This window comes from Triturus cristatus, chromosome 2_1, assembly GCF_964204655.1.
Source record: "Triturus cristatus chromosome 2_1, aTriCri1.1, whole genome shotgun sequence".
Lineage (NCBI taxonomy): Eukaryota > Metazoa > Chordata > Amphibia > Caudata > Salamandridae > Triturus > Triturus cristatus.
In genome coordinates this window covers 223,256,616-223,281,844 of record NC_140581.1, presented here as the reverse complement: position 1 = coordinate 223,281,844, position 25,229 = coordinate 223,256,616, and the positions used below count along the sequence as shown (strand labels likewise).

Sequence of the window (25,229 nt, the reverse complement as noted above, 5' to 3'; positions counted from 1 at the left end):
ATTTGAAGATCTACCGTTTAGGAGCTGCGAGGCAGCATTATTTAAGTTGGCCCTGACTCCGAAGTTTACCTTCTCTGGGATACTTGTGTCTCGCTCTCCCTCCCGGCCCGCCCGTTCCTTGGGCCTCCTCATTCCCTGGTCTGATAACCCCTTTGCTTATGAATACTGCTAATTTCTCTATTATGGGTGATCTTAACTTGCACCTGGAGGATCTGACAAGTAACATCAGTGCTACTCTCATTTCTTATTTGGCAGCCATGAACATCGATCTACATAATTCTGGTCCCACACATGTAGCGGGCCACTTATTAGATCCCATTTTTTCCAGTCTATCTAGCATTCATTGCTCTCCAGCACTTCCTTTATGCTGGTCTGACCACTTTGTTATGGGCTTTTGTCTGGAATCCCCAGCTAGCTCTGTGACAGCTAATCCCCATCTTTAGGAAACCAACAAGAAATTGGAAAAAATTAGATGTGACAACTTTAAATAAGATTTTGTCCTCTAACATGCCCGTCTCTAAACAAATGTTGGGCACTCTCTCAGGGACTGTACAAAAGTGGCTTCTAAATGCAATTGATACGTGTATCCCTCTCTCCCTAAAAAGGGCTAACAATCATCGTCCTCCAGCGCCCTGGTTCACTGAAAAACTCAAAATAGAGAAGGCCAAATGTAAGGCGCTGGAGGAGAAACTATGCATCGGGCTCCAAAACTGCTTATAAAAGGACAAAAAAGGAATATAATCTTTGCAGATCTGCTCGTGTGGAGTATGTATCGGCTGTTGATGGTGACCTCAGCTAGGCCTACCAGTGCAAGGGGTTCGCCCTTCTCTGCACAGAGTCCTCAGACCAATAGGAAGAAGTTGGCACAGAAACTGGAATAGAAAATACAAAGTTTAATAAAACCTCATGAGGTGGAACTACATTCAAACAGCACCCTTTGGTACTGAGTGAAGTAGCACACAGAGTAGAAGAACCATGGGTCTTTTATACCCACACAGGGGCTGAAAAAAGAGGGCGGTACAAGCACACATAGGAGAATTACATACATAGATGGTCATACAGAAATGCACAGTCAACAGTAAAGGAGGAGCTAGCAGTTGCTGACTCGGGTAGAAACAACCTGACAGCTACAGACTAAAAACAGATGCATGGACAGTTAGACTCTTCTGCGCATGTGCAGAGTAGCAGAGTCTAAGTATAGCCAGTCCGTTAAACAGAGCAAAGGGAAAACAAAATGGCTGCCAGAAATACAAAATGGATTCCACAAAAGGGACAAGATAGCCTCTAAATACGAGATGGATTCCACTAATGCTAATCCAATCGCAGCCAATTTACAACATCGGCAACCATTTTTGATGCTGTGAACTGCTCCAAAACAGTATTTAGCGTGATCAAGGAGCTTTCAGGCTCCGAAACTCAATCTAGGCCCCCTTCACTAAACAATCGGCAATGACCAGATCTGGCTAACTTCTTTCTCCAGAAAGTAGAGAAAATATACTCGGAAATAGTGAGCTTACAGTGTAACAATTCCCCTTCATTGCAAACTACAAATTCCCCACAGTTAGCATCTACACTGCTTTCAGCTGACAATACCCACCTTGATCAGGATAGGGTGCCTTATGTACCTATAAACAAACTGGCTACATGGCCCCTATTGAACATAGATTATTTTAAATGTCTTCTAGACAGCGTCAAATCTGGATCCCCAAGGGACCCTCTTCCTATTTCTGTGCTCAAGCAGCTTGAGCCGCCATCCTTTCTTTTTTTTTTTGTTTAAGTTTTAAAAACCTTTATTGAGAAAAACAGAAATCACGTACACAGCTTGGTGCCTACATCCCCATGTGGGCCGGCAGAGCGATGTAAAGAATAGAGGTTGTTCAACATTGAAGGGGGTTACACAGCAAGTCTCCTACAAGCACATCGGGCTGGCCGCGTCCATAGGTGCAGGGTGCTTCAAAGGCTCATGCGTTTGTCTGCTAGTTCGTGATTTAAATCAACAACTGATTAATAAAAATGTTTAACAAACAAAACATTCCCACTGTCGCATATTGTGTGCCTTGAACATGCTTGAGTGTGTTAGCGCATCTCTGTCCATCAGATCCGGAATGATGTTGCATGATGACCCGTCTTCTCCTATGTCCAGTGTATTTCATGTAGGATGGGGGTGTCTCCCGTGACCAGTTCTTTCATTCCCTAGGGGTGAGGGGGGGGGGGGGGGTAGAGACTTCTGTGACAGCGGTGTGCTCTAATAAGTAGGTTTGTATGGGCGCCCATATGTCCCGTGGTCGGGAGGAAGGGGGTAGGAGTTCCGCATAAGTATGCAATTGTTCTTGGCAATAGACAAGATCCTGAACCCAATCCTTGAATTTTGGCGCTCTCCCTCTTCCCCAACCTGCACGCGATCCTTCTTCTCGCAAGGAGAAGTGCAAGGGATGTGTATCTGCGAATTTTGGCATTGAGAGGTTTGGTATATCCTAATAGCGCAGTCAAGGGGTCATCAGGGACATGCAGTCCTGTCATATGGTCCAGAGCCGTGAACACTTCCGTCCAGAAACGACGAACAGGCGGACATTCCCAAGCGAGGTGCTGAAAATCAGCTCCTTCATTACTGCATCGATTGCATCGATCGTTGATACGAATGCATAGACGGTGTAGACGTGCCGGCGTGTAATAGAGACGATGGATATATTTATATTGAATGAATCGAAATTTGCTATTTGTGGATATGTCTCCTGTCTGTTTGCAGCAAAAGGACCATTGATCGTCGGTTAAAGGATACCCTAATTCTTCCTCCCACCTGCCTCTGGCCAACGGTTGCTCGTATTCTCTTTCTGTCTGTACTGTGCGATATAATAGCGATATCACGTGGGTGGGAGTGGGTTGTTATAGAAGGGCGTGTAGGGGGACCATGATGGGGGGTTCCTGTGGGAAGCCGGTGTTAGGGTTTTCACGTCTTGGCGCAGTCTGACATAATAGAAGCGCTCTAGTGGGGAGGGAATAACAGAGCCAAAGAACTCCGCGCTCGTTCGGAATTTGCTTCCGTTGTACAGCTGTCCCCAGGTCTGCAGTGACAGCTTTCGAAGGAGTCTGCGACATCCACCCTCTTGTGTAACTGGGATGTCCTGTCTATCAGATGGGGGCAGAAAGGGAGAGTATAATAAAGCACATTTTGTGATATTCGCAAGATCTTGCCATGCGCTAACAGTGCATTGCACCGTGGTGGAGGCAAGGCGTCGTAGGACTGCAGGGGTGCTTAGGTAGGCAGTGCAAGGGGTCGGGCCATATATCTATCCTCGATCGCTAAGTGTGGCATGTAGGGAGGGGGTTTGATCCAATATGAAGCAAAGTGGACTTGCGCGCAGCTAAAATATAGTTCCAAGTCTGGGATTTCAAAACCACCCTCGTCGAAGGGGCGCGTAAGGGTGTTCCATCTAATTCTATCTATTTTACCTCCCCAGGTGAGTTTTATGAGTTGGCTCTTAAGGGACAAGAAGAAATGCTGCCTAGGGGGGTAGGGGATGTTGATGAACAAATATAATAGTTTGGGCAATATTACCATTTTTATAAGAGCAGCTCTCCCGGCCATAGATAGAGGGAGCGCGATCCACCGTGTAATTTTTTCTGTGATTGAGTCTAATGCGCTCCCGTAATTGGCCCTCATGAGTTCTTCACTATGACGGGAGATGACAATCCCCAGGTAGGTGAGCTCATCCTTGCACCGTTTTAGGGGATCATCCGGCTTAAATCTGGGAGTGGAGTCAGTGAGGGGAAAGATTTGAGATTTGCCCCAATTGATAGTGACCCCAGAGAGTCATCCAAATAGGATAAAGAGCCTAAGTTGAGTCGCCATCTTTGCTTGTAATTATGGACCCTCTGAATGCCTCCTTACAGGTAGCTATAGTTCCACCAGAGTGGAAGCCTGCTATGGTGCTCCTCCTTCTGAAGAAGGCTAAATCTGATCCCAATTTGCCCTCTAATAATCGGCCTATTTCTTTGTTACCGACCTTTTCCAAGATTTTAGAAAAGCAAATCTATACACAGCTGTCTAATTTTGTAGAGTCACAAAAACGTCTTCACTCATCCCAATCGGGCTTTAGAGCTGGTTTTTCAACTGAAACAACGCTTCTTGGGGTTACGAAAAGACTGCGTCGTCATCTGGATGCTGGAGACACGCTGGCCCTTATATTGCGTGATTTAAGCGCAGCATTTGACACAGTGTCTCACACCGTGTTAGTGGAAACCTTAAGATTATTGGGCATCTGTGGCTCAGCCATCGATTGGCTCATTTCTTTTCTTGCCAATCAGACTTTTCAAGTCTTCTCTCCTACAGCAGGCTCCGATACCCTTCTTTCACCCTATGGAGTACCTCAGGGTTCCATCCTTAGCCCTCTACTATTTAATCTGTATGTCAGACCTTTGGCTGTCGTTGCTGAAGATGCTGGGTTGTCCCACTTCTATTACGCGGACGATTCCCAGATTATCTTCTCTCTGTCAGTGGAGTGTGCGGCTGAAGACTTCCCTCCTCCAGTTGGGCTTGGTTAAAATTGCCTCATGGATGCAGGCCAATTACCTTCAGCTCAACGGAAGAAGACCAAGGTTTTGGTCTTAGAGATAAACAAGGACCTCTGGGGCACCCAACATTGGCCTAGTGAGATGGGTACACTTCCTCAGCCCTCCCGCCAAGTTCGTAACTTGGGTGTCATCATCGATGATTCACTAACTATGCAACATCAAGCTGTTAAGGTGGCCGCCACATGTTGTACCATTTTGAAATGGCTAAAAAAGATTATTTGGATGCTGCCGGAGCCCGCCCAGAGAACAGTAGTCCAGGCGCTTGTCACCTCTAGACTGGGCTACGGTAACATCCTTTATCTGGGGGCCAATAAGGAGGTGACTCGCAGGCGGCAGATGGTTCAGAACTCTGCTGCGAGACTACTTTGCCGGGTTCCTAGAGCTATCTCTGTTTCCGGTCACCTGCTGGACCTGCACATGCTCAGGGTTGAGAACCGTATTTAGTTCAAAGCCCTGAGCTACATGATCAAAATAGGTGCGGCTCCTCAATATCTGCAGTCTTTGGTCAATCCCTATGTGCCTCCTCGTGGCCTTTGTTCATCTACCCAAGGGAAATTCATTGTGCCCAGAGTCAAACTATCCCGGATGGTGGACGATCGTTTGCATACCTTGGTCCCTCCCTATGGAACTCCCTCCCTACTTCAATTCGGAATGAAACAGTGTATGTCCAATTCCGCAAGACCTTAAAAACAGCCTTTTTAACCAATAATCATTAAACTGCTATCTATTCCTTGGTCTGACCAGCGCCGGGAAACCCTTTTTGGGTAGCTGTTGCACCTTACAAATTTAATAAATAATAATAATAATAATAGACACAGACAGGCTTGACTTTGGTGCACCGTGGCGTGCCTGCGTTTTGTTTTTTGAAGCCCAACATCTCGGGCTGTTTAGGGAGGCGTTTCCATAAGTAATACTCACCACAAGCAATAACTGAGGGTAATTCAAAAATAACAAAGGTCCAGCAACCCCTGTTGTGCAAGCACAACTCCCTTGTGGAGTGCAGATACTGATAACATAAAACAAATGGAAACAAAAAGTGAGAAACGGTAAAAATACATTAAATCAATATATATAGAACAGATGAGAGCAGGAGCCTTGCATATGGCGCCCATTGTGACAAAGTGGAAATCGGGCACCTCCCTAACTGGAGGCTTGTGCTACAAGGAAATGATCAACAAGTTGATGATATGGCATATTTGACAAGGTGATGACTAGCCTGGCAAGAGAACAATGGTCCCTACAACTAAGCGTACACAGAAAATGTAATATACACTTAATGTTAATTATCATACTGATATATTTAGTGATTATCCATACTGCCAGACTAAGAAATACAAATAATTCATTTGTTGGGTCATAGCTTACTATTGATGACGTTTCGAGTCCCAAAAATTTCAGAATCATCGAGACTGGGCAATATAGAAAGAAAATCAGAGAGAAATAGTATAGAGAAGCTGTAAATACAGAAGGGGAGAGGAAGTCAGATTGACTGTTCTGAGCAATAGTGTGGAAGTGAAGCATGCAATACTCACATACATCCAGGATTGTTCTAAAGAGGAAATGACAAAATAAAGGGCAGGTTAACAAATAGTTGTCACTGGCCAAGATGCAGATCAAAGCAATGCTCATAGTGATAATTGTAATTTACCTGGCTTGTGACCCTCAATAAGATTTTTGAGAAGGAGCTGCATTGCTCGATAAAGAAATGGCCGGAGCAACTAGAGGAGTGAAAAATGAAAAAACAAAAGAGGAATTAAAAAAGAGCTCATCAAAAGACCAAAGTGATACCCCAACAGTATATACCAAACAATACCTCCGGTGGTTCTGCTGGCAGTAATAATGGATCAAAATTGCGGGGATGAAACTCCAGTTTTAATGCCACAGAATGGGGACAAGGGCGTCTTGTATGGTAATGAAAGGGGAGAATTCTATCACTAGGAGGGGGAAGTCAATGTGTGAATACAGGTACAAAATGGAATAAACAAAGGGATGCACACATTAGACCTTGGACTGACCAGCTGCCATGACTTGTTGGTGAAGCCGGGGATACCCTATTGGCGCGTGGTGAAATAACTTTGACTCCTGGAAGGTTTTAGACAGTCAAGTTCCAAAACAGGCAAAGGGAAAATCGGGAGGAATCCATAATCGAGTATGTCGAGCGACCAACCTATATGTCATCTCCCCTGCTGTCATGTTTTATCAAACTGCACTAATCTGCTGGGTCTAATTCACAAAAATATTAGGCCATCGAGCCATTTCTTATTTTTCACCGTGTTCATAAAATTCCTTGGAGCATTTCATGGAACCTTCACAAGCTATAAATTTACAAGCATACTCCTTCTCCTGTATATCTTTAAAAGCAGATTATTCGCTGCGTGCACCACCCGTTAGAGTTGATATGCACATTTTCACAGTTTTACACTGACTGACTACGAAGCAAGGTTTGTGGTTAAAGTGGATGTCTTTGGAGTGTCTGTGAATACCAGAGTTAGGCCTTGATGGGTGTTCACCACATTTCCAATGGCCCCTTCTCCACTATTAACAATTGTTTCCACTTCTAAATGCAAAATTTTACAACAGTGAACCATCAAACATACAGATGGGTTTTCCAGGTCTGTAATATAGCCTAACATTAGGGCATTCTAGCCGACTGATGGGCATGCACCTCAGGCAAGGACTTAAATGAGGGAAACGGCCTTTAGTGAGTAGTATAGCCCGAAGCAAAAAGGCTATACAGTTATTATAACATTATAACATTGCATCTACCGAGGGAAGAAAGTTCCAAATGAAAAGGGGAGAATCATTAAGGCAAACTTTGAAATATTGGAGCACAAGTCTATGTCAGCCCTGTTGGCCCTCTATCACTCCATTTTTGTCAGTGAAGCTCCCAACATTCAATTTTTCTAAATTCACACGAGAGTGTGGCAGAGATCGACCACGAGGAAGAGACCGAGATCTTCTGCGTATTCCACATCCGGAACTTCAACCACTTTAACAATAAGGAGGGAGACCTCGGCATCTTCCAAATAGTGCGTTTACAGTGTTGGAATGTACAGTAGGTAAATGCCTCTGGCTCACATTTGGAGGGAAATGGACTCTGCCGACAGGCTGCGATGCTGCACCAAAGAGGAATACACGAATGATAATCCTCTTTGGTTTCCCGAGCAGCGTGTTACTCGCTGATAAGCGCTTCGACGCCTCGTGAGGGGTAGGGCTATTTAGTTACAATGACAAAGAAGGTACTGCTGCCGGGTAGTGAGCAGATACCAGCACGTGAGTGTGAAGAAACGATAGGCATTCAAAGGCCTTCAGCTGGTGGTCTCCTTATCTACTGTGCACTGGAGGCCCCTACAAGAACAAGCCAAGGGCGGCCTCTGTGACTGCTTAGGCCTGATATGGCCTGTTCTGATAATGCCAGGGTGGTGCCCAGGTTGATAAAACAAAAAAAAAAAGATGAAGAGCCGTGGTGATCATTTGGCACAATTGGCAGAGCCCCTGCCTGCCTGTGACATTTAGCCTTTGGACTCCTGGGAGGTCGATCCCCCTGTAAACTTTATGTGCCTACCCGAATTTCACCCAGGAGTGCAACGAAGTTCCAGATATTCCGCATGCCCCTATTTTGTTATAATTGAGCGCTCGAGTAGGGGTGTAATAAGCAGGATATGTTTCAGCCGTGTCTCACTCCAGTAGTTTTAAATCTGCTATTTTTTCTGGAACTATTTCTACCACAAAGAGGAGCAGCCTTATTTATTTTTTCTTTAGTAGTCCACGTATAAGCTAAATGTTGCACTTGTCTGCAGGAATATCTGTTTGGATATTCATTCATTGAGGAGTTTTGAGTCGTGCCTGTAGACGCCACTGCTTTCACTGTGCTGATGGTGCTGTAGTGGCTCCTATTGCATGCTTTTCATTGGCCCTCCATGGTTTTCCTGTAAGGTGGCGCATTGCATTTATTGCCTAAGTGGAGGCAATTTTCGTCACTCCAGGTTGACTTTTCTGGGTGAATGTAGTCTCCCCGCACCCAGTCCCTGACTGTCCACGTTTTAGGCAGGCACAGATATGTGGGTGATGCCTGATGTGCTCCCACTCAGCAAGACAACTTTTCTGTAGGACCAATGAAAACCAGGTGGCTGATTTACCCTGAAATGTTTCGTCTTATCCGTGCATTGTCCATCAGCAAATGAAACAACCATTAGTAAGGCCACGCCAAAAGGCATCGCCTTGTGGCCTTGCCATTTGTAGACCTGTTGTTTTTGCCAATGTTTTCTGACAATGCTGCTCAACATTGGCAATAAAGTGGTTATATCTGGTGCTGAACGGCATTAAAAAAAAAAAAAAAAAAAGCATAATGATGTATATGCATGTATGCGGTGGGCACAACTGCACATATGCCTCAGCTAAGTGGGTCCCTGTACATCATGGCATGTTTTTTTAAATTTGCCATTCCAGGATGGCGGTCGACATTGGATTGTAAATTGAAAAACAGAAAAAAATAAAGATGCACCAAAAATTGTTTTCAGTGGACATTCTGGCAGCGAATTGCAGCTGCTGTTCCTTCATAAACAGCTGAGAAAACGAATCATTTAAACATAAAGTGAGACTGGATGAGAGCAACAGAGGAGCAGGGTAAAAGAACAAGTGTGAGCAGGGAGGGACAAGAGAGCAGCAAAGGCAAACAGATCAGGAGGGGGAAAGGAAGCAACAACGAGATTTGCGGGTGGGACAGCTATACAGATTATAGTGGTGTGAAGGGAAAGCAACATACAGCAAATGGGGGCAGAAGACAAAAAAACATGCACTCAAATAGAGTGCTAAAAGAAAAAGAAAATAGTAGTTCATTGAATGTGAGCAGTGCAAGGACACAAGTGGTAAGGAAGTTATGTGCTTCAGGGAAGTGACCAACATAAGAAAGAGAAATAAATCCATAAAATAAGACGCAAATGAGATTGACTGGAAAACCAACCAATAATGAACAATGGGCTGGCCCAAAGCCCACTGTTAATATTGTGATTGTCCAAAATAGATCTTTTGACAAAAGAAAGCTGAAGCTGTTTGTAGGTGAGGTCTAAAAGGGGCAAATTGAGCAAGCTGTGTTCACAGTAATGTTCATGTTTGCACATTGGTTGTGCTGTTTTCATGCAGGTTTACTAAGTACAGTGATAGTGCATTAGGGCAATGGAGGCTGGTCAGTGGGCGTGTTGACCATATCTGTATGTGCAGCCCGATTGCACTGAGGGATTTATGCATCCGGACAATCTCATTGAACTGGCAAAGGCTTACAGGGTAATGTCTACCCTGCCTTGCAGTGCCATGTATGATTTTGCTTGTTAGATGCACAAGCATAGTTCTGTATTTCCCCGTTAACGCACTGTTTTGGCGGTACAAGATTTTAGAGCAAAGTCATTGAGGCATGCACAATGTTTTTTAACAGAAGGTTACTTTAGCTGCGGTTTCTGGCTTTAGACAGCAGAGCAATCCCCCAGGAGACATAAAACCTACAGCAGAGCTGTGTAACCGAAGGGACAACAGAGATATCAGTTGAGTAACACAGGTGTTAAGATACTAGCTTTCAGCCAGCAGAGTTCACTGGTTTATTTATTTGCACAGTTACTTAAAACTATTTGCAATATAACAAAGTTTTTTTTTTTTTTTTAAAGCAGAACATTAAGAAAAATTATTTAAAAATTATAAACAATTTCATTTCATGAGAAGTACAAGTAAAAATTTGGGAGAGTTAAAAAGAAAGAAAACAATCTGAATAGTAAATTAAGTCATATTTGAGGCATTATGAGGGAAGTGAGACTTTCTGTCCTGTGCAAGGCTGTTTTCTCGCAGGTTGGCGTGGTCTTATTCCTTCAAGTCTGGAACGCACTTCCTCCATGTATCTCCCAAGCCTGGCCAGGTCAGTCGGTAAAGTGCAGGCAAATAAGGCCAAAACAGCATCTTTTACTGTCCGGACACCTATGCGTAGCCATATTGGCTTTAGTAGTTTCAGACGAGATTGTAGCAATCCCGGACAGTAACATATCAGATGTTGTAGTGATTCTGTTTTAGAATCGCAGATTCTGCAGCTGATTCTATGTTCAAGGGCTTTCCACCCCGGATTTAGCTCTTTTATTGGGAGTGGCACTAGTCTAGCCCACTGAATGTTTTTTAGCGCCTTTCCCCCCAATGCTTGGTGTAGGTAAGGCTGAGATTTGTTCTCCATGTAGGTTACCATCTGTCCAGATCGACCGCTTCCACTCGCACAATTTGCTAGATCACTTTCTCTTGACACATGATGGCACTGTTTGTTGATTGCCTTCTTAATGCCCAGGTAAGTTATATTCTCTTGCCCCCAATTCTGTGTTGCCAAGTCTAAAACTTCTACTGCCTCCTGCATGTGGACCTGCCATGGGTTAGGTGGTCCACTAAAGATGGGTTTTAGCATGCTCTTCATGGTCCCATCCCGAGCTTTGAGTACGTGATAATATTTTGGGTACACTCCCAAGCATTCTTTGCTCTGTTGCACCAGACCGAATTCCAGACGGATGCCGCTATTGCGGGTATATTTAGGTAATTTAAAGATTCGTTTGTACGCCCGGCATTGTGCTTTTTCCATCATTGTATTAATTTTGCCTGGGAATGCCTGCTGCGCGTAACCCGCAATTGCCCTTATTTTAGATTGTAACACCTTTCTAACTGAGATAGTGGTTAGACTCTGCATTTTCTCATGTAAATTGCACAAGGCATAGATTGTGGACTCTACTTTAGATTTAATTTTGTGCAAGTGTAGAGTTGCTTTGCCCGAGTCGCTCAGCCAGCACCCAAGGTAGTTATAGGATTTTGAAACACTTATTGTGTCTTTACCCATGTGCCATTTGAGGAATGTTTTTTTTTTTTGTGCAACGCCCAAAGATCAGTACTTTGGTCTTTTCAGGATTTATTGTAAGCTCATTTATCTGATTGTAGGCGTTTAAAGCGTCTAGACCTCTTTGTAATCCTACGTTTGTATGGTCCATCACCACTAAGTCATCTGCGTATTGTAGAATTTGGATTTTATTGCCTCCAATTTTTGGGACTGCGAGGTTGGCGTTGTGAAGCGTCTTCCCAAGGTCCGCTTTGTATAGATTGAAAAGTGTTGGGGAAAGTACGCATCCCTGTTTTAGGCCTCGATTTGTAAGGCACTTTTTTGTTGTAGTGTTATTTGTTAGTTTGGCTTTGATCCAAGTATTGCTGTATAACAAGATGATTGCGTTGAGCAGGCCTGATGGAATTTGCCAATTGCGCAATTTGGACCAAAGCTTATAACGTGGCACCCCGTCGAAAGCTGCTGAATAGTCAATGAAACATGCAAAGACTTGTTTCTTATTTTTGATGTTTGCTTGCTGACTTAAATATGATATGGCCATGATGTTATGGATTGTTGAGCAGCCTTTGCGGAAACCTGTTGGATGGGGGAAGGATTTTGTTATCTTGAACCCATCTGTTTAGTTCTGTCAACAGGGTGTTAGCATAGGCTGTCCCTTCGATGTCCAGAAGGGCGATTAATCTATCATTTTTTGGTTCTGTGTTGTCGCCCTTCTTGTATATGGGTTGTAAGAGTGACCCACGCCACGAATCTGGCACCTTGGCCTGTAGTCGGCATTCGATTAATAGGGTAGATAGGATGCTACCCCAAATAAGTTGAATCTTCCCTAAACATCGCGCCCGGTAGGCCATTCGGTCCTGGGGCCCGTCTTTCCTGATCTTTTTAACTACTTTTTCCACGGCTGTTACGTCTTGTTCATTGCTCATGGCGACATTAATGGGTTCCACTACGTTGTTTGTGCACGCTGTATTGCCGTCCGTTGATGTCCCGAATTCAGTGCAATCTTCCTTTTCCACATAAATTACTGCCACATGTCTCAGCCATGCGTCGGCTTGTACCGAGTTACGCCGATCTACTTTAATTATCCATCTGAGCTATGTATTGCCAGAGTTGTCGGTGTTTGTAAGATCTTGATCCATTCTTCGTCAATCCCATTTTGCTTGAGGGTCCATAGCAATTGTTTCCGCTCTTTATGCAGTTAGTTGCGCTTGTCCAGTGTTCTTTTCGATCCTACGATCTTATGTACTTTTATTGCCTTGTTTAGGTTGCGGGTAATGACACTCACTTTTGGGTTGTTATGCACGGTTTGTGTGATAGTTTTTTCTTTTGGTTTAGGCTCATCTTTCTTCAAGGCTTCTTTCAGGGCGGTTGTCCACTCTGACCAGCTTTCCATGTTAGGCCTAACCCTAGAGTGATTGCCTGTGCGTTCTTGTTTTTCTTTCCAATCCGTAAATGCCGTCGCCTGATGCTTATTCCATTTTATTCTTCTCACCAAGGCCTGTTCCTCAATGCCTGTCGATTGGGCTACCGTGATGTTTCTTTCCCGTTCTTTGATAGTGATGTTAAGTTCGACCTGGAGTAATGCGTGATCGCTAGTGTGATCTGCGTCGATTTGAAAATTTTCGATTTTACAGGCAAGTTGGTTGCATAAAAAATGTAGTCGATTGTAGAGCAATTCTTGAATGTGGTTTTCCTTTGGTTTTTTGAATCTGAGTTTTTTAGTAGATTTTCCGCTGAATTGAGATCATAATTCATTAAAAAATTATACAAAATTCTTCCAGCGCTAGTTATGTGCTTACTTTCACACTGCTTTGTTCCCAAGTAGTGGAGATTGAAGTCCCCCACTAGCATTTTAGCCAGTAACCGGTGTATGCATAAAATTTCCTGTGTTGCTATGATCATAGATTTTGTGGCCTCTAGTTTTGATTGACCGAATGCGTTTAAGTATACGTTTATTAAGAGAAGTGAAATGCTGTTTTCCTTGTCCCTTTTTCCTTCAATTAAGAGTGCCTGCAACATATTCGAATCAGTATTAATAATCCTTACTATCAGTTGTTTTGCGTGCTTAACATAAGTCGAGAACCCACCTGATTGTCTTCCGTAGCGGTTGTTTTTAGTCACTAATTGTGGAATCCAGCATATCCTTCCAGGTGTACTGGTTCTGTAGCTCAGGTTTCTTGTAGGCATATGATGTCGTCCTCTAGCAGTTTGTTTATTGCTGTGGCTTGTTTAAGAGCTTTTCGTAGTCCTGCCACATTCCAAGAGACAAATTTGAGGGTGTGTGGTGTCTTTTGAAGTAGCTCTGATGTGCTAGTGTTTACCGATGTTGGTAATTTTATCTCGGGGTTCACCCGAGGGTCCCCTGAAGAATTAATAATGTGTTTCTTTTTTTGTCAGGTATGATAAGTGCTACTCTGTGTATCGCTGTTGGTCCCCTTGCTCCCTCCATCGATTTTTCGGGGGTACGTCTTCTTTTATTAATCTGTTTGTGGTTGTTACCCCCTGTGTTCTAATTGATATACTTAGATTTTTATATTTCCAGCCTGATAGTATGTTCAGGGTACCTTTCAGTATACTTTGGGGATGTTCCTTTCCTTGGTTGGCAGTATTTAATGGTTCAAGTATTATTAAGGGATATTTTTCCTGCTCGACTATCATAAGTGTTATCCCCCAATTTTTTTAAATTTCTTTTTCAAAGAGCACTGCTTCTGGGATGTGATGGTTTATCCAAGTCACTACCGTGTTTTCCTGATTTGGATCTTTTTCCCTTGGTTCAAAGTGAACGCTCACCATGTCTGCACTTGTTATACTGGACAATGATGGTATATGTTGAAGGAACCTCAATAAGTTGCCCCTATTTAAGATGTCATACCTCCCCTTTGATTTGTAGAGTGGTTGAAAGATGCTTAATATTTTGTGTCGGCCGGATGGAGATTGCCCGTCCCATTGTGCAATTGTTTGGTTCCCTCTGATGTTATTTCTCCTGAGCACTTGGGTGTGAAGTCCTGGGATTGCTTCTTTTCTTCCTCCATTTTATCTTTGGGGTGATTGTTTAATGTTTTGTCCAAGCAGATTCCTTTTGTGTCCAGTGTGTTCCTCTTTGCTCCCTCTGCTTGTTCGAGTTTCTCCTGTATTTCTCTGGTAGCCAAATCGATTATATGTTTTGTCGTCTCTGGGCTGTCTCTTAATTGTTTGTTTGCTTTTGGTAATTCGGTAAAGATTGGGTATGTTTTTTTTTTTTTCATTTGTGCGTCCTGTTTTTGATCTTGTGTTTTTGCTGGTTCATTTGAGACATAGGTTGGCTGCCCCCAACTTTTTGTAATGTGTGTGTGGTCTTTTCGCACTTCATTTGTTTTTTAAATTTTTTCTTCATGCGTCTTGTCAGGATCACCTGTGTTGGTTGAATTAGTGTTTCCTGTTTGTCCTCCGTTTTAAGTTTATTTGTAATGGCTGTTTGATGATTGACAAATGCTGAATCTATATTTACGCATGCCTTGCTTGGTTCCGCTTTTGTGGTACTAGGCCGTGTGATCGTACCCTTATGTTGTCACTGGTTACGCTAATCTTTAGATCTTCAATGAGAGAGGTCAAGGCTTCCGGGAGTTTTGCTAATTTATCAATTGTTGAACAACAGAAACACTCCTTGTTTAGTGTGGTTGTATAGACCTGAGCTCGCGTAATTAGAGAGTTGAGATTTGCCAATTTTTGATCGATCCCTGTAATTGCATTGGCCATAATATTTAGCAGATCTACTTGCACATCCATTTTGTTAGATTGATAATTCAGCGCCTCCAAAGTGAGTTGTGATGTTTTTAAAGAAAATGTCCCATATAGTTCCTGAGTCCATTGCTGGCATTGTATTGGTTATTGTTACTGAGTCGTGTATCTCAGGACTTTGACACAACTCCGTGCTTTTGGGGATCTGTTTTAGTGGTGATGGTGTTAAAATGTTTGTAATTCCTTCTGGCTCCCAGATGTTTTGGGCTGCTTCCGCCTGGTATACTTGTTTCGGTGTTCGATTGATGATTTTTACCAGTACCGCAATTGGTTGTTGAGCGTCAGTTGGATGGTGATCATCAGTGCTTATAAATTGCTCTTGAGTTTTTTGCCGAAGTGGACTGCTGGACTCCTCTTGCAGATGTTCGATTGCTTGCAGGGATTGTTCTCTTGTTGTGATGAGTTCCAGATCTGTTATAGACCCCCAGGAGTTGTTTTGTTGTTCCATTGTATCTGGTTTTAACAGACCCTTGGTGGGCGCTGTGGTTAGAACAGTGAATGTTCTTAAGTCATTCAAGTCTTTTGTGTCACTTAAATCATGTTGGTCTTTTAAATCATTTGAGACAATTGTCTCAGGTATATCTTTGCCTTGTCTGTCCTTTGTTATTCTGTTCATTGTTGGCGAAATTGGTACTGGTAATTGGTTTACTCCCTCTTGAATAGTAAGCATTGTTCCTACAGGGTCTTTTAGGAAGTCGATCGTGCTTGGTGCATTGTTTATTCTTGCAAAGATTAGAAAAACTGGCGAGAATAGTGTTTGTACCTCCTCATTGGTTTTTGCTTTGTTGTTTCTAGCCGTTGGTCCTTGTGGTTTTTCTCTACTTTTTTATTGGAGGGAAGGGCACTCTGTCTCTTCCAGACCTCCTAGTTCGCCCCTTTTTTGTTTGATTGTTGATTTATTGGCTATTTAATTATTATTTTATTTAATAGTTATTAGTTTGATTGATTGACCGGACCTAGAGTGGTGTCACAGACTGTCCAGATTGTTAACCAGATAGCGAACCGGCTCCTAACGCCTGACACCAGAGTAGCTGGCTTATCACAACCACCTGCAGACTCCTCCAACCCCCTCCCCGCGCCACCCACTCACTTGCTTTGCTTTCTTTCTGTGTCTCTGTGTCCGATCTGTGTCCGATTTCCACGCCCAAGATCAATCCCTGTGCGGGCTGGCTCTCTCCACACTCTCCGCAGGCTGGCTGCTCCTGCACCCCTAGCAGGTAGTGAAATGAGAGAGAAACCAGAGCCTGCTGGCCTCAGTGCAGTCCTGCAGTCCCGAAGAGGCAAGGGACCGTCCACTGACTCGCCTGCCTGCTCAAACCGCCGAGCAGACTGTCGCGCTGCACCGCGGTTCCACTCCACTCCACTCCACTCCTCTCCTCTTCTCTCCCGCTCTGCTGCTCTCCTTCCGCGCACGGGTGACAGGTGATGGCTGCGGTAGTGGCAGTGTGGCGGTGGAGCCAGCGGGTGCTAAGGAACAGGCAGGAGGCCTGGCAGAAAGGCAGCTCAGCGCCGAAAGGGCGGGGGTGGCGGCGGCAGCAACCTCACCCGCGTTCACGACCACAACCGCGACTACAGCGAACTACCGGTAACTCCTCCTTCCTACGTCACAACCCTTCCTGTCTCACCAGGCAGGTGCTGAGGCAGCAGAGTTATATTTCTGGTTCACAAACTGACTCAAGACTGACTTGAGGATACACCAGACTCCACAGTTGCTAATGTTACCGTCATGGAATGAAGGGAACAGAGTGGGTAGAGGGGGCATTTGTTTGGGAGATTGCAACTATTTTTAACCGCACCCCCTTTTGAAATTGTTCAACTTGAATACTCTGTAATTTGCTATTTCATTAGCTCATCCAAATCCTTTCTTAGGTCTTGCCTGAGCCAGCACATGCGCTAACCTGGCGAGACATTTAGAGAGTGGGCTTTAAAAAGCCGACCACAGCTTTTTGTGTGGCCTAGAGCGTGCGGTTACGTGCACAGTTACGAGCAGAGGCGTCATCTGGCTTTCCTCTCAAGTCATGGCTCATTAAGTGCATCGCTCGCGGGCACCCTTACAGTCTGCGATCGCAAACACTTTCACTTTGACGGCCGCGCGGCCGCATCACTTTGACGGCCACGCGGCCAATGCTTGTTTGTGAGGGGACATTTTGAAAGTAGTTTACAATTTCCTTGATGTCCCACATGTTTGCGAGTTAATGCTCCATAAAGGGAAGATTTGCATCCCCTCCAGAACAGCGAATGACACAGATGTGAATGTGTTGTTTCCACTTCCGCTAGCCAGCTCTTCCCGCCTCTTCATGAGGGGCTCTCCTTCCTTAGTTGCTTCTGAGACTCCGAAGAGGTAAGCGCGCGTTCCAGCGTTTGCAGTTTGAGGGGAAGCCCCCGCCTCCAAACTTAATAATTTAAATAGGCAGTTAAGGCCAAGAGAACTTATAGCGCTCAGTATTATTTTTATGGAAAGCGCTTTTTTCCAAAGTAGCCTGCCTTCAATGCATCATTTTCAACTTTGTATCGTAAGCGTCTGGGCAGGTCACATGACATGTCTTGGCACGTAGTATTGTAAAAATGCAACAATTTGAATTTAAGCCAGCAAGACTTTCTTGGAAAGTGCTAAGATATTTCACCATTCCTGACTACACTTTTGCTTGTGAAACCGCGTCCGTTCTCTTGTCACTTGTCCCGATAGTTACAATAATTCTTCACATCTCTGAGCTAAAGATTATAATGGTATTTGAGCAGCTCTTACTACCCCCGACGAGGCGTTAAAGCAATTTGCGGTGTATATCACGCTACTGCAGAGCTCAAAGTTAGTGGTGATTGTTTCAACAGCAAAACTGTCTACACTTTAGTTTGCTAAAATTGCTCTTTAATGCATTCTGGGAAATGTAGTCTTATTTAAGTAGGGATGAAGAAATGCATCAAACGCGTTGCCATTGTAATCTACTAATACTACAAGTCATTTTCAAGGAAGTTGCTATTGACAGTATTTTGCACTTAAATCGATATTTTCTGGCAAGGGGAACCGCGTGGTCTTTGATTTCTGTTACCATAAATTTTTCTGGACAACAGAGTGCTTCTGCGGTTCTATAGGAAGAAATATTACATAACCCAGATTGCATGTATTTTTGTGCCCTTCAGTGAAAGTTTATTGCACATCGCTCATGTTTTACCAGCAGCACCTTGTTCGAGTAGGTAATCCGATCCGGGTTTTTCTTTGCAGTCTGAGACTTGTAGTTCTGATTTTATATTGAAATAAACCAATGCTGGACCAAGTACTCATGCATGCGCCTCGCAGTCCTTGAGAGCTCCGGTATTTGCTAAAATGTATTCTGGGCTGTAACTTGTTACCGATTATTAGATTATTAACAGTAACTAAGATTGTGCAGGGTCACCAGCCTCATTGTTGGTTGGTTGAGTCTTGGCTGCAGTGTTCTTTACTTGCTTATCCTTAGTAGGTTGTTACAGCTGAGTTGGTTTACACAGGTGGCAATATGATTGGTCACGTACAACTCTTGAGTTTTTACATTAGTGTCAGCATAATTTATTTTGTGATGAGTTGTTTTTCATTTGTATCCAGTTCTTCGTGGAATGTCTTTCTTGTTTCTTTAAGAGCTGTCTGTCCAACTCATAGGTTTTAGCAGTAGGGTTAATTAACAGTATTTTAGTGCTCCAGTCAGTACAAACTTCACCTAACGGCTGACTCAGTGAAGATGTATGTATAGAAACATTAATCTGTGGCACGCCCAGGCCATGCAAGAGAATGGGAGCTCGCGTTTCAGCATTAGTGATAGTGGTAACCTGCATGACAGAATCCGCGAGTGCAATTGCAGCAGGCGCAATACAGATATTACGCATAGGTACCAGTAACATGCAGAACAGAAGCAGGCCAGCTATGGCATGCCCACTCTTCATATTAAAAACAAGCATTGGCATAGCAAATAGGTCTCGCCTTTGGGACCTTATAAGTGTTTAGCCATGCAACAGTTGATGTTGTTGCACCAAGGATATTGTGCTGCATAACTAAATACTTATAAGGTCCCAAAGGCGAGACCTATTGGCTATGCCAATGCTTGTTTCATTAGTGAGTAGTCTTCATGTTGTTGAAGAACACAGTAATGAGACTGTAGGAATGAAGGTGCAAAAGGGGTGATAACTGAGAAGCTAGCCGGATCCCACAGACATGTAGATGAATAGACTACTCTAACATATTGCTCCTTCCAAAAAAGTAAGAAACCATATCACTGATATGTACTTCTGTCTACTGACTGGAAGATGCTTAAACACTAGTCACCAAGCTCACTGTACCAGAAAGGCTGAGCAAGTTCAGGAAATTACTTATCCACTCGTCATATGCGGGGAAAATGCCCTTGTGCTATTACTTCATCAGACCTCTCTAAATAGTCTTGCACATCACTAAAACCACACCTGATTGTTAAAGTGTACGATGGGAAGGACTGTGTTGCAAGATCACAGAAGAGGCCGAGCCGTGCTTAACCTTCGGACCCAGATCATGAACAATGCTGCAAATTTAGGCCATCACCTTTCATCCCGTTTTAATTTCCCATGTTCCTAAATACCAGATACTTTTTGTCATAATGGTGTGAGTCTTTTAAGCCACACAACACTGTCTACTGATCTTCTTGGTTCTTTTAATTTGGAGAAGAATCAAATGATTTCAATCTTTCTGCTCACATATTGCATATTGTACCCCTTCAGGTACTTGGTGTATGACTTAAAAAAGGAGAAGGTAGATGCAGTGTACAAAGATCTTCCTTTTGTTTGTTTTCAATTTGCAGAAGGCTTCAGGGAGTTTGCTGCATCTTTGGAAACTTAATCTAACATTATGTCACTGGGTGGGACTGTAATTGCAAAGGGTAGTTTACAGGTGTAATGTCTCATATTGGACTTGCCAAATCTTAGTGAAAGAGCCAAGAGCTTGCGATTAAGGGGGCGTGGCTACACACTCTGTTTCTGAGTAAGAACTTTGAGTACCCTCACTCGTGAAAAATTAATGAAGTTGATGTTCACTAGTGATAGTGATCCTGAAAGAGAAAATGGTATGTTAGTAATTGGCTTACATTTTAATTACTCTTGGACAATTCAGGTAATTGACCTTGAAATCAAAGCTAATAAAAGCAAGTTAAATAATGATTTAAAGTGCATGTACAGATTGCACCCATTTTTTTAAGTGCTAACCACTTCTATTTTGTAGTTAACCAAACATTTTGTTTTCTCGTAGTTCTAACAAACAATATTTGTGGAAGAATAAGAGGCAACCATCAACTGCGATGGCATGCAAGTGCGATTCCTGCAACGCAAGCCAAAGAATCAGAACCTCGGATCCACCCAGATAAAAGGTAGGCAAGTGTACCTGTCTGGTATTGGGATTTAAAAAGTAATATCTGCTGATGGTACATGATTACTGCGTGAGATTGCAAAGACTGATGTCTTCTGCAATGAAACATGATTTAATTATTTTACTCTATTTCTTTTTACCGCTTTGCCCCCCCAGCCCACTCCCCACTTTACTATCTGATCCATCACATTCTGGAACAGCCTTCCATTTATGCGCCCAATAAATCTACTGAGTTCAGTATGAGGAGAAGTGAAATGAAATTTGAATTGATCATTGGTAGTAGGTTGGAGAAGGAGCATTGGGGCATCTTTATGGGGTTTTGTTTGTATCTTAGTCATTTTCTTTACAGTCTTCTTTAGCATGCTTGCCTGATTTATTCTCTTGTCTACTTGGAAAATAATCAGGCCATTGTCAGAAGCACGAACTAAGATCCAATAAATTATATGATGCTCTAGATTTGGAATGTGATGAGACATGAAAGTACAATTGATGTTGCTGTATGCAAATTGATTGAATACTGGTTTGAAGGCAGGCAAGTAATAAATGTCACTTTTAAAAGGCTGTTAATACATGACAGTTGCATGACATGCGTAGTAGAGATCTTTAGGATTGACCAATAGGCCCTATGACTTAAAAAATAAATATATATATATATATATATATATATATATATATATATATATATATATATATATTTTATCTACTGGCGGTCGCCAGTAGATAGTTATAGTTAGGACGGTGTTTCCTTTGGAAATCTGAAAATTCTATTTTGAATAACTTTGGCGCCGGTTGATGGATCCTCGCGAAATTTTCAAAACTAATGGGGCGCTCCGCTCAGCTCCTACCCTGGAAGTCTCGGGGTGATTCGTTAAGCGGGGGCTGTGAAAAAAGGGGGGGGTCCCAAAACGCGTTTTCCCCATGCATTTTCCCATAGGACCTTTAGTCGAAGGTACAACCCGAACAGCTGAACAGAATTACTTGAAATTTGGCAAAGAGGTAGTCCTCAGGTCAGGGATGTGCCTTTTGCATATATTGTGTCAATCTGTTCAGTAGTTCCTGAGAAAATTGCAGTTAAAAGTACATAAATATCTATATGCGCGCACCTTAACGTGCGCGAGCGTAATTGTGATTGGTGGTTACATGTCAGTCAACGTTCGAATCGGTCAAAATCAGGAAGTGTTGTCCACCATTTTGTGTGTGACAGTGAAAAAGAAAGGTGGAGAACGTGAAAAGGGGGCAGGGTACAGAGTTCCTGACCCCCTAGCTTTTGTCAGGGGGTCCCTGAAGGACCCTGAAGGGTGAAAAAAACATTTTATTTTTTGTTAAAAAATCGAGGGGTGCGCGCACCGCGCACGGCGGAAAAAAAATCATAAAAAACATAGAATTAAAAATCAAATTTATGTGTTTAGATGTTAGGTGGCTCTAAAAAGAGCCGTTGTGTTAATTGAGGAACAGAGGAACAAAAAAATGAGAAAAATTATGGGAATGCTGGTGTACCCATAAGAGAGAAGAGCATTGCACGCATTGCACCGTATATGCACCCTCTTGAACAGAGGGTGTATATCCAGAGGAACAGAAGCAGGTGAAGCTGCCGCCGCAGATGATGTGCTCGGCTGAGCTGCCGATGATGTGCTCGGCTGAGCTGCTGCGGATGTGCTCGGCTGAGCTGCGGGAGGGTTGTACGGAGCACGCACGCGTACGCAGCACGCGCGTACGGAGCACGCGCGCATGCGCGTACGGAGCATGCGCGTACGGAGCACGCGCGTACAGGGCACGCGCGACGTACGCATGCGCACGTGGAGCACATACGCATGCGCACACGGAGCACGTACGCATGTGCGCACCGTGCGCGCACGCATGTGCGCACCGTGCGCGCACGGTCAAAAACCCTTAAAAAAAAAAACCATTTTTAAAGTGCTTATAAGTTTATAGAAAGATATTAACTATGCTGTTCAACTTTATCCAAATAAAAAAAAAATAAAAGAGCTGTGCCATTCCATATTACAGGATAAAGTCAATCTATAACTATATACATAGATAGCTTATTATAAAATAAATATTTAAAAAATATAATACATTCATAAATTAGCATTTAAAAAACCTTTGAAATTCACTTAAAAAACCATAGGTTTCACACACGTTATAGTTAGGAATTAGCATTTAAAAAACCTTGCAAATTGAGATGTCATCAGTGATGTCATGAGTGATGTCACTGACCATGTCATGAGTGATGTAATATGTGACGTTATCAGCAGTGGATTGCGGGCGCGCAAGTTATAGTTAGCTGAACTAACTATAACGGGGGAATTTCAATGGTTTTGTACGAGTGAAATGTCCAGCTAACTATAACATGTGTGAACCCTATGTTTTTTTCAGTGAATTTGCAAGGTTTTTTAAATGCTAATTCCTAACTATAACGTGTGTGAAACCTATGGTTTTTTCAGTGAATATATATCCGCATTTGCAAAGCGCACAGCTACCTCCGGAGAGGTGTCCCGGCGCTGGGGGCCGTCGGGAAGATTTAGCAAGCTATTGCCCAGAGTCACATGGTGCTGGGCTAACCTAGAGCCGGGGATCGAACCGTGAACCCGGTGGTCCGGAGTCAGGCACCCTGGCCGCTGTGCCACACCTCTTGAACCATTTGGTGCCGATTAGGAAGATTATTTTTTTAATAAGACGGTATAGGCTTGCAATGCTGAGCAGAATTCGCTAATAATATAAAAAATATTATCAGCCTTAAAAGAGATTCACTGTAGAGGCCTGATTAGGGGGCCAATTACAATCTTGGGCGGAAAGCCTCCGACCTTTGGTCGGAGGCTTTCCGACCGAGATCATCTGTTTTCTTCCGACGGCTTAATTTTCAATTTAGGTGGTCAGAAGTGAAACCGGCCGGTCATTCTGGCTGTCTTCGGACGGGCTCAAGTCGGAAACCGGCCCGTAATCCATATAGACAGCGTTTTACGCTGTCCGGATTACAATGCTCGGTTTCAGGACGGCATTCCATGCCAGGCTTTCCATCGTGGAAAGCCTCTCGGCAAGCAAGTTTGGGGTCCCCTAGCAGGCCCCTCTTCAACCAGCGTCCTGCAGTTAGTGGCCGAGAGGGCAACGTGGCAGGCACCGTGAGGTGTCTGCCACGTGGTGCAGGTATGAACACAACCTCCCATTTCCCTATGGGAGCTTGTGCTACGGCCGATTTATGGTCGTATCACATGCTCCCGTAGGGAAGTGTCAGTATGCGACCACACCATGTGCAGTCGCCTCGTGATTAGGCAGTTGGGACCGCTGACCGGAGGTCGGTCGAACCCGTATCTGTCACAGTGATGCAAGGTCGCCCAACATTGTAATAAGCCCCTTTATAATAATTATAATAATAATAAAGCCATTTCTAAAGCGCCTGGCTGCACTAAAAATAGTGTGTCCCCGCGCTGGATTGTTGCTATATGTTCATAAATGTCTTTTAATGCATGTGGTTCCGAATAAAACACACTACAAACTAAATCAGGTTTGCCTGACAGCACCATGCAAGAGGATCAAAGATGCTGGTATGCAGTGGGCCTTTATATAGCGTGCAGTGCGTTGCTAAGTCGGAGACCGCTTTTCAATGAGAGGTCACACGGACATGGAAAAGAGGAAGAATAATTCAAATCCAAATGTTGGGAATATGTTATCACATGATGGAAGCTGGTTGATTACCCAGTAATTTTTTTAAATATTTTTTTAAGAGATTATTGTTTCTATGAAACATATAACGAAAAATTAAGTTTAAAGAATAGTGAAGGATTGTTAAGCTATGTGTTCTCTTCCAGAGAATCAATGGAGAAATGTATTAGTATATAGCGCCAGATGATGATTTACAAAGTAGGGAATGTATTATCCTGCATTGTGGAATTTGCAAAGTTACACAAAGGTGCTATATTTGTTTGTAAACTGGTAGTTGTTTCTTTTCATCAGAAAACCTAAAACTGGAATCCTAATGTTAAACATGGGAGGCCCCGAGACCCTGGATGATGTACATGGTTTCCTTCTCAGACTTTTCTTAGATAAAGACCTCATGACTCTTCCAGCACAAAGGTAAGGAATGTATGTTTATTCCTCTCTATAACAAAAATAATAATACAACGTTTTAACACAGTTTTAACGTAGTGTAAGAAAATGAATTCTGTTTTGGGGTGAACGACTGCCCACCACAAGGAATATTAACACTCCTGTCAGTGTGAACCCTCAACATCAGTAAGATAACCTGAGCTCAACACCCTGGCAGCTAAGGCACAGGGCAGGCAGTCGTAACTTAGGGCAATGTGTGAAGTATTTATGCAGTACCAATTGAGCCCAGTTCGGAATCCACAAGCTGATTGGTCCCGGTAAAAGCCTGTAGTGTAGCGGCCACCGTGGAACTGAGAGTCCGATATCTGAAGCAGGTTGGTCCCTCTGGACCTTGTGAGATTTTTCGCTGAAAATGTTCTAAGTCCCAACACAGAGTGGGACTTAGTAATTTTTTTCTGATGTGCTAGGAGTTAAGTGGGATGAAGCTGAAATTCAATCTGACGCTGTGGAACTGCCTGTCCTAAATATTTTCTGGTCTTTCCTGCTGTTGCTGCGAAAGAAAAGTTTTCAGAAGTTTCCAAACTTACTTCTGATGCCCAAACAACTACAGGAGTACATTCTAAGCCCCAC

The 25,229-nt window shown here is 43.5% G+C and overlaps 1 protein-coding gene across 1 annotated transcript in view; it reads left to right on the top strand.

Annotated features, from left to right (window-relative positions):
• The window catches only part of FECH (ferrochelatase), a 258,404-nt gene that overhangs the window by 16,953 nt on the left and 216,222 nt on the right, over window positions 1-25,229 (top strand). The window contains exons 2-3 of the mRNA XM_085630172.1: window positions 20,439-20,556; window positions 24,507-24,626. Of these exons, the coding sequence (XP_085486298.1) occupies window positions 20,439-20,556; window positions 24,507-24,626 (238 nt within the window). The remainder of the gene's footprint in view (window positions 1-20,438; window positions 20,557-24,506; window positions 24,627-25,229) is intronic.